This window comes from Morone saxatilis, unplaced genomic scaffold, assembly GCF_004916995.1.
Source record: "Morone saxatilis isolate NCDOM2014 unplaced genomic scaffold, NCSU_SB_2.0 Contig21, whole genome shotgun sequence".
Lineage (NCBI taxonomy): Eukaryota > Metazoa > Chordata > Actinopteri > Moronidae > Morone > Morone saxatilis.
The window spans coordinates 4,990,235-5,000,660 of NW_023339774.1; the positions used below are offsets into that span (position 1 = coordinate 4,990,235).

At 38.4% G+C, this 10,426-nt stretch overlaps 1 protein-coding gene across 1 annotated transcript in view; it reads right to left on the bottom strand.

Moving 5' to 3' along the window:
- Positions 1–478: 478 nt before the first annotated feature.
- LOC118332276 (ectonucleoside triphosphate diphosphohydrolase 2) overlaps positions 479–10,426 on the bottom strand; it is a 12,269-nt gene continuing 2,321 nt past the window's right edge. The window contains exons 2-9 of the mRNA XM_035667472.1: positions 9,303–9,420; positions 7,876–8,026; positions 6,115–6,274; positions 5,487–5,714; positions 4,211–4,480; positions 3,447–3,566; positions 2,484–2,618; positions 479–2,389 (exon numbers count right to left, since the gene is read on the bottom strand). Coding sequence (XP_035523365.1) covers positions 2,174–2,389; positions 2,484–2,618; positions 3,447–3,566; positions 4,211–4,480; positions 5,487–5,714; positions 6,115–6,274; positions 7,876–8,026; positions 9,303–9,420 — 1,398 coding nt within the window. The 3' untranslated portion in view covers positions 479–2,173. The remainder of the gene's footprint in view (positions 2,390–2,483; positions 2,619–3,446; positions 3,567–4,210; positions 4,481–5,486; positions 5,715–6,114; positions 6,275–7,875; positions 8,027–9,302; positions 9,421–10,426) is intronic.

Here is a 10,426-nt window from a genome sequence, read left to right on the forward strand (position 1 = left end):
TCTCTCTCTCTCTCTCTGCTTAAAAATGTATAGCCTGTTTCACCTCTTTTTGGTGTGGAACAATACAGGCCAAGATCTCAACCAACCACCCAGCCCTAAGACTTTAAAGACTTACAGTTCCTTTTACCTAAACCACAACATTGTAACATGATTAACGTTAGTTCAACATTATATTTTCTTACTTAGGTTACTGATCCCAATTACTAATCTTGACATTCACCGAGTAGGTACAAATATTAAACATAAATCACTTTACCTACCTAATCTCAAATACAACTATCCCCGCTTTTATTCTGAAGGCAATGCGACGTCATCAGAACGAGCCGGATACTTCCGTAAAGCAAGTCGTTCTGGTAATTGTAGTTCAGAGCAAACCAAAGAAGAAAAGAAGCATTAGCTGAATGGAAAGGACCCAAACACAGAAGAATGCTTGTAGAAAGGAAACAGACAAAATAAGAGATTTATTTTTTTTATCTGAGGTAAAACATATAAAATGACCACACAGAGAGAAATGTAATTCAAAATTCACAATGACTTAATAATAACAAAGCATCTAATGTGGCTAATTCTACTTAAAATGTTGGTAAGGTATAACATTTATTTAATCAATACTCTATATCTATCTTTAATCTGTTGTCACACTTGTTCCATTGAATATTGACTGAATGGGTTGAAAGCGACGCACAGTAACCTACACCAACTTTCACTAGGACTAATTGTCAATATTTTTTAAAAGCACAACGATATTATGCAATGAGAACAATTTGAAAAGTGCTACAATAAACATAAAAGCCAACATGCAAGGGGCGCTTTAATGGATCTGAAACTTCTTGGAAGTTCTTAGAAAAGCTGTCCAGACACTGAATAGCTGCTGCCAGAATTTTTATTTGGCACAGTTACCTTTGCTTTTTTTCATACCAGCACACCTTGTAGCTACGTATCGGAATGTGTTTATGTTACAGCACAAACGTCTTAACATGCAGTACCCTAAATGATAATGTTTAAGACCACTGATCAGCCTTTTGCTGTACAATGTAATTTTTTTTGTGTGTGTTTTACCTGTAACAGAGGGGGTGGGCCCAACAAACACAACACATCATGTGTAATAAAATCCAGTTTAACAAGCCTCACAGTGTAATACAGTGTAGTACAAGTCAAGTCAAGTCAATTCAATTCAATTCTGACAATTAAATCTTTGTTGAAAGACGCCATGATAGTTTTTCTGTCCTTACTGACTAAAACTGTTTAACTGGTTTTACTGAGCAGTGTGTCAAGTCGGTTACAATAAGGTAATAACCTCTTCCGCTCAGCTTTAAGGTTCTCAGAGACTGCAGATTGTTTGTTAACAAATGTTTATAATACGCAAACACCTGTTGTTCATCAAACTTGTACATGATTAATTATTTAACATTAATTAATCTAGACTAAAATGTGAATAAAAACTCCCACCTGAAAAACCTCTTTGAATACAAAAAAAAGTAAAATAGTTATTATTTACATATAAAACTGGTAGTTATCTCCATAGTGTATAGTCTAAATTTTACTGTAACAGGGCTTCCGAATACAGTCACATCTTCTACAAAAATGTATGACATTCCATACAACCAAAAATTGGTTCGAATTTTTTAAGAATAAAAGTTACATTCAGACCTCCCGTGTAGTGCCAATGCTACCACAGGAGTACTGTTTATGAACCTCAGCCAGACAGTATTTGGTTAGTGGCACGTTTTCATTGTGTCGGTTGTGTACTAAATTTCGTATTTGGATTAAAAAAAACAACAAAAAAGTCCAATCAGATGAACAGTGAAGGAGTTGTAGTAATTTTTATACACAGTCCTATAATTTTAGGGGACATAGAGTAACTGGACAAGTTAGTATATGTGCACATAAAGTCATTAGAGGTATGTGATTGTAGTCAGATCCTTTGCAGTCAGTGAATATATAGAGCAGTCTCTATGTTTAGGATCATTGCTCTGCTGCATTAACTTAAAATTGGGGGACTATGTATAAAAAGAGAAACAGTTCCTACACTGTTCACCTATTATAATGTGAACGCCCTTCAATACAGTAAAGCTCATATTCAGGTCCAATGTGCTGGAATACAGGGCCAACACAAAAAAAAACGTATCACTGTCTTTCTGTTGTCAGACTGCACTGTATGTTGTTGCAGTATCTAGATGTTGCTTTCACTGCCTCCTTTATTCTTGTCAGAACAAGCTCGCAGTAAGATGAAGACCAGGACAGCTGCCAACAGGAGGACAAAGAGAAAGATGAGTGTTCCCCACGCTCCCGGGGTGAGGGCCTTCCTCAACCCTGCGCTCTCTGACGGCAGCATGTTGCTCAAACTGAGCATGTAGCCCAGAGCCCAACCCACTGAGGCGTCCCCCGCCTGGAGGATCAGCAACAAATTATTGCAAGTTAGTGCATTTGATAATGAGCATCGAGGATAAAACTGTTTCGTAAAGTGATTAACAAGTTCTCACCTTCTTCTGGAAGGAAATGCGTGGGAACGACGTCTCATCAAAGCTGTATCCTCTCAACATGAGAATATTAACAAACACAGAGGAAGCACAGTAGTCCTGCAAACGAGACTTCTGCTCGGGAGCAAGATTCAGCATCTGGAACAAAAACCAAGACCGTTTTAAAATGTTACAACATGGGGTACAGAGTGAGTAAGATAAGATGTTCCTTTACTGATCCCCTGTAGGCGAAATTGGCACAGTATTATGGAGGGGCAAAGAGTACAGAAAGAGAATAAAATAAAATATAATAAAACATTAAGTATAAAATATATACACTATATAGCATGTTAGAATGCTACTACCAGTGCTAATTAGCAGAAAACACAAAGTACGACTGAGACTGATGCAAATGTAATTAGTTTTGCAGGTCATAAATCAAAGGAATGGACAAATTGAAAATGTGGCCTGGTGACACTAGAGGAAAAGTAAAAGGACCAGTGTGTATGATTTAGTGGCATCTAGCAGTGAAGTTACTTCCAAATGGAGTAAAAAGCCTTTAAAAATGTTTTCCCAGATCCATTACTCCATTAGGAACAGTTTTGAAAGTACTACTAAACAAACTGATAATTAACCAACAATGGTGCGCCCGGCTAGTTCAGTCGGTAGAGCTGGCGACCCATGTACAGAATTGCAGTTGCTGCAGCGGCTCGGGTTCGAATCCGACCTGCGGCCCTTTGCTGCGTGTCATCCTCTCTCTGCCCCCCTTTCCTGTCTGTCTACATTCCACTATCCCAATAAACCAATAAAAATAAAAAAATAAAAAATTATTAACCAACAAAGATGTAAATTGGTCAGGTGCATACCCTCGCATGACTCCATACATACACAGACATACACACACACACACACACACACACACACACACACATTAGGCACACATGAGATATTTTATACAAATAGAACATAAATAGAAAATAAAATTACTTGGTGAATATTCATCGTGCACACAGTTTTGGCCGCCTCCTCCAGTTGTGAAGGGGTGCTCACAGTGATACCAGTGACACGCTGCAGGAAGGAGTGAATGTAGTAGAATGCAGAGAACGCCTGATAACACAGAAAGAGGACAAAATGCAAAACTCAGTAATAGTACATTGAAAGAATGAGACATAACTAATGTCTACAGCCTATTTTTCTATGTTTTTCTTTGCATTTTAAGGCCATATGGTATTTATTCTAGTGAGTAGCCTATTGTGAAATAATGTAAGTTGTCAATACATCTCCAGAAAATCACAACACAATTTTCTGTGTGTGTAAATTTGTTCTTTCGTTACAGTAATTATTATACCGTTACAAGGCTGGGCTAATACATATAAATGCCACATATCCAATACAGTACTTTATTCAATAAAGCATTCCTTAGTGTAGCTAGTTTTACTGTGGGAAAGATCTTGTGCTAAGAAGTCTATTCTGCTCTTAGGTTTCCATTCAAAGTATGCAATTTTAGATCACTGCTGATGCAAATGTGAGCGTCTTTTATAGTTTTGTTCGTGTGCTATCCAGTAATGCTTGCTATGTATATAATCGTTGACTCACAGGATATAGTTTGTCTGTCTGAAAATGGTAAAAAATTATGAACTTTGTGAGCAACACTGTGTCTGTATCCCCTGTGTTCAGGCTGACCTTTAGTCTAGAATGCCACCAGTGTGTATAACCCCTCTGTGCCATCCATCCCCTCCAGCCATTCTTACCACGAAGCTACCGGTGACATTTGGCTGGAAGACTTGATCAAAGGAGCACTGGGAGAAGGGGCAGCTGACGAAGGAGAAGATCTCGGACACGTTTCCCCGACAGTGTTCATAATGTCCACTGCCTAGTACTGTCAGAGAGGCCTGGGAGTTGTAGGAGCTGGGTTTGTACTTTTCCGTACACGGAGAGTTGAATATACTGTTCAACTTTAACGTTTTATTGTGGCCTGCAGGGTAGCAGGGGTGAGTGACTGACCCAGAGTAATCCTGAGTCTGAGAGAGAGAGAGAGAGATCAGAATTGTAGAATTATGTTCTCATTATACAATGTTGTCATCCATAATAGATAATTAGAACCCTGACGATTTGGTATGGTCGAATATATTGGTGTATGTTACTGCAGGAAACAGACTTTTGTCCATCGGGGAGCACTAACAAAACCTATAATAACACTTAATTAAGTTAGTGAAGTCTTAACTAACTTTTTTTTTTTAGTTCCAATTTTTATAACTAATTTTTCAACTATAAAATGTCCTGATCAGTACATTTTTCAGTCACTATTCTTTCATAACCAAATTTAAGGGATACATACCGGAAATGTTTGTTTGTGGTAAGTGTGTCTATAATTTGTGTAATATATACTGTAAGATATAATGCTATCAAAATGTTTACCCTCTTTTCAGCCCTCACATGTTCATCAGCATCTGTATCTGTCTCAAAAATCCAGTAGGATAATAATATAATGATGATAATAGCAGCTTTCATACAGATTTCATATGTAATATTTATGCTGTTTGTTTTGTACATATGCTACTTTAATACCAGATATCTTGTGTTTATGTACAACTGCAATACAGAAAAACACAAATATGTGAAATCTGCAGGTACATCCAAAGCATACAAATTGCACATTATACAAATTGTATTTCTAGATTTGAACTATGAGGTCTGGATCTGTTTAACCGCTCAGTGTTGCAGTCTGGTTTAGTCTGGGTCTAAAGACAGTGAAGACGGTAACTTTGAGCCTGACAGTTAATGTAACATCTGGATCCGGACCAGAGAAAAAAAGTGCTGTCACAATCTACTGTACACAGCTCATCACTTACTTTAACTGCCACCATGTTCAACAGTCCACATGAGGGTCTTATCCCTTAAATAAGCTTTGGCACGATATCTTGACAACATGCATTCCTGGCACAGTGTAACTATTTCAGGTTCAAGGTATTCACTCCTGTGTTATAATATAAATACAATAAAAAGGTCTACTACATGTTACACTACCTTCACTATATGAGCCAGCAGTCTCTTGAGGACCTGGTCCTGCCCGTAGCACAGGTAGCTGTGTGTGTACAGGGAGTACCGATGGCCATAAAGATGCAGCTTCATCATGTCGTGTTCGTCCTCTACTTCCTCCTGGGTTGCAAATGTTATCTGGGTGGACGCCCCGCCGAAATCAAGCGCTCCTACTGTGGGCCTGCCGGGGCTTAACCAGTGCCCTACGAAACCATACTGCAAAGAAATAACAAGGAAAATAGACACAGAAGATAATGAGCGAGAGAATTTTATCCAAATTTCCCAAGTTGACCCAGAGATTCATCCCCAATGCCACCTCTGACAATAGAGGAGATAGTGATAGATGAGCAGTAGTGAAGAGGCCACTAGGTGTCATCAGTGACCCTCTAAATAAGCTTTAAATACGCAAACGCTGTCAGATCATCTCTGCAGCAATTAACCATTTTAAATGAATTACTTAGTTGCACTATCCTGTCCTCATTAGCCCACTGTTGCTGTACATGAAAGATTTCAAAGTGAATACTGACTATATACCTGGTTGACTGGATACTTCTAAAATGTCCAACTGATTAAATCCTGCTAACTACAAAAACACACTTCACGCAAGTCATGGCACCTTTATGAAGTTCTCTAAGAGATAGTTGACGGTGACCCAGCCATACGCCCCCTCCTCTTGACCGCTCAGTATGGCTGCCCCCCGGAAGCTGAAAGGGTAAGACCGGATTTTGTGGTCCACTTCCTGCAGAATCTGATTCGACTGCTCTGGGCTGGAGATACTGGTTGGGAGAAACAAGAGTCTTACTTTACTAAATTGCAAAAAAAAAAAAACTTACTTTGGTCCTTTAAAGGCTTCATGGAGGGGCCACAGTGAAATCAGTTACACGTTTCTCAGCAGGACCAGATGCACCAGATGCCAAAAGTAATTTCAATCAGCCCATCAGACTCCACAAAGGCCCCCAGGTGGACTCTCACTTAATCACATTTTAGTTACGCAAACTATTTTTGTACCTTTCTTTCAACACTTGGATCTTTTGATTTGTCAGTAGTTGTATTTAAACTGTTGCATTGCTTGATCCAAATAATCCTTTACATACAGAAATTCAGAAGGTCCCCAGTTTAGTGCCCAAATTCCACATCTCGCAGATCGACTAAAAAAAAAAAGGTCCCTGAGCAGCAGTGCAAGAAAAAGACTGCAACCAGCACTGAGGGAGAGAATGGAGAGACTGCAAATGACAGTTAAATAAGTTAATTAATGTACATTGTATGGAGCTACATTAGTGCCAAAATTTCATGAGGGCAATGGGATGCCCTTATAAAATGCACAGACAGATAAAAATAGGCAGGCTGTTTCCTCTCACTCAAATTGTAACTTCTGGACATGTTTGCAGCGAGCAAATGATTTACATATTAACCTCCAGCTGAGCGATTGGGCAGCTGTTTGCTGCTGCACATTTGCATGAAGTCAAACCTCACCTACTCTGTGCTCCCAAAGCTTCATGAACAGTCACACTGTCACTCAATAAAAAAGCAGATTGCTAATTACAACAGAAAGAAAATAGTGGGAGGAATAGGAAGATTTTACACATGACTAGTTAGTTCCGTTTTGATTACAGCAAACTCCCATATATCTACTTGTATAAGCAGGGAAACAGAGGCACCAATTTACCACCGTTTTTTTTTTAATTTTACGTGTGGAAGGACAGGCGATATATATTTGTATTCCCTCTTTTAAATAAAGAAATGGTGCGTACCTACAGGGCTCATATGTTAACAGATATAGGTCACAGACAGTTCTGTATGCAAAATATGTAATTATGTAATACAAGATAAGATATGCAAGTTCACTGAGTCAAGAAAATTTTTCTATAACTCCTGTAAACCCAGTGAAATTCTTCCACAGTACTGATATTGTACAGTACTTTAATAATGTTTTGTAGTTAGCTCACTTGTCAGCTAAGTTAAAACATACCTAATACCTAATAATTATTATTGTTATCTAATTATTGTGTTATATGTATTTGAAAAACTTAAAATCAAACAGACGACATATAAAAATAATAACACAACTGATATCTATCTGCCATCTGACATGATTATTAGACAATGGATCAATAACAATAATTCAGTCATTCATTCATCTAATTTATTGGATAAAATATCAGTCACTAATAGATTCCTGTGCTTTTTATTTATTTAGTGTTTTAATGCTGGTTTTATATTGCACAAGGTTTTTTTGTCTTATTTTTAGTCATACTGCATAAAAAGGATTCACACAGTTATAGAACTAGACAGAGGTGAGGCACTGCATGTGACAGAAAAACAAAATCATGTAGAAACAAAGCAAAATAAACACAGACAGACACACACACTGACTCACTGCAGAAGCCTCATGCCAGCTGTGGCTCCCAGGTACACAGGTGTGAGCTGGTGTCTTTCTTTGGGGATGTCCTTCACTGCCTGGTCCAGACATGCCTCTAAGCTTTGCCCTGCTTTTCCCTGTTGGCCCGCATAGCTGGATATTCCTCCGCCTAAATGGGAGGTAAACAGGATTAAACTAAAAATCCATCTGATTGCTACACGTCTATAATGTATAGACGTGTAGATTCTTGTTTTTTTCTGTTAGCACAAAATAATGTTAGCTGTTGTGAACCACACACATCATGATGTAAATGGATCACACCCACAAGACTAGAGATGTCCCGTCTGGAAGAAAAACTCCATGACAATCTACACACAATGTGGGTGAACACTGAGAATGAATCAATCAATGTTGACGTACACGTTGCCTATCTTGACTCAAATGGAAAAATCTACTTGAAGAACATCATATTAGGGGCGCCCGGGGCGCTCACCTGGTAGAGCTGCTGCCTCGTGTACCAAGTCTAAGTCCTTGCTGCAGCAGCCATGGGTTCGACTCCGACCTGTGGCTTTTTGCGGAGTGTCAATTGTCTAATTTTAACAAGTTGTAATTTTTCATATCAATCTCAGACATTCATATAAGGATCAAAACTCACTTCTGACTGGAGATTTTTATGATCATGAAACATGACAAAGTAAACACCATGTCCATGACTAATTGGGAAAAAAAGTGTTTGTTTATCTAAGTCAAGAAACATAAAACCCTTTGGCAGACCAGGAGTGGCAAAGCACAGAGCTCATTGTGACTCATTCCTGATTCATGACTGCCTAAGACAAAGATTTGCTTTACTTGCTGTGAGAATATAATCCTTTCACAGGAAACAGCTGGCACTATTTCAGATCCAACCCACTGGTGACTATAACAAGAAAAAGAACTTTCAAATCAGATCAAAAGCCTATTTTACTTCTAACTGTATACTCAGTATGCCCCGAGCACTCGCATTTTCACCATAATATCCCAAGTAGGCTATATACACAGCTTCCATTTCACACTAGTGCACCTGGGTCCAACAATTTCAACCTCTCCTGCAGCATAAATCACTTATTTGTATTTATTGTTCATACAGTATGTGTGTTCTGTGTGCTCCAAACACCCCTACTGTTGCTGAAATATGAAAAAAAAAAAAAACTGCTTCTATTTGTAGCTATGTGCTAATGGTTGTCATGAGCAACAGCTGTGATAGGCCATATTTTTGAAAAATTATTACTGTCTGGAACATACTAAGCATAAGAATGACCAGAGGAGAAACAGATAGTGTTTACTGTTATGGTTTCCATGGTGTTTTTACTGTGAAGGTGCTGTCCTCTGAGGAGAAGAAAGTTATTAACTTTTTAGAGCCCACTCACAAAACATAGATTTTTGGTGGAAAAAGCGTTGATACTTACCCATAACATGACATTCCTTGTGCTGGGTGACCACACCTGTGCCATTTTGTTTGTCTGCTGGCCACTTGTATATATACAAAGCTGTGTGCGAAGATCCAGCATCCAAGACAATGCCATACTAAAGAGAGTAAGAGGCAGAAAAGAAACATCAAAAGAGGTCAAAACAGTGAAGGCGATTGGGAATAGAGACGGTATTTCCAAAAGATAATTGAGCTGACGGCTTGAAAAGTGAAGTCCAGGTAACAAGATAGAAGAACATGAAAGAGTTTACGATCGTGGCTGTGTGACTTCTGGAAAGCATTTGAAGCAGACTAGGTTAACTTGTAATGTCAAACTTCAAAGACAGCCTTTGGGGGGTTTTTATTACACAAATACACAAGTTGGGGGCAGACGCTGATTGAAGAATACTGTAATTTTGTTGCCCTTTTGGGAACGTGGTGCTTAAACAACACAGTAATACAAGTTTTATTTAGTTAACATGCAATTTGCTAAACTTTCAGTGAAATACATGTTACATGGAAAGCCTACATGGAAATTAAATACAGCTGAGGCTGACAAAGTTGTTTTGTTTTTAAGATTTAGGCGCTTAGGCCAAATAAAAAANNNAAAAAATAACTGCCCCACTAATGGTAATCTAAGAATAGCTAAGTTGTCTGTTTTTTCTTTGAGTGCATCGCACTTCCATATCCAATTTTCATCCATTCAAGAATTGGATATGGATGGATTCAGTCTCCATCATAACACTTCCTTACCATATGAGTAACCTGTACTGATAACACTCATTTGCATGAGTGAAAGGACAGTTTTACATCCTGAATATAATTTCACACCATTTATCTGAAGCATTTGAGGAAGTCATTTCTACCAAACAGCTGAGACAGTTGAGACGGATTTTCCCAGTTTTATAGCATAAAGTACTTCCTCAAATGCCACGTTGTACTCGCTGTGATGAAAAACCTGTTGCCCTGACAGTGTTTACACTTTCACTACAACGTAAAATTTTAAATTACAGCAATTTTTATGTCTGCAACCAACACTCAGACTGTTAAGAAATCCAACTATACAAGAAGGAATGTGACTGACGATCCAAAGGAATTGGAGCACAAACACTCACACACACACAC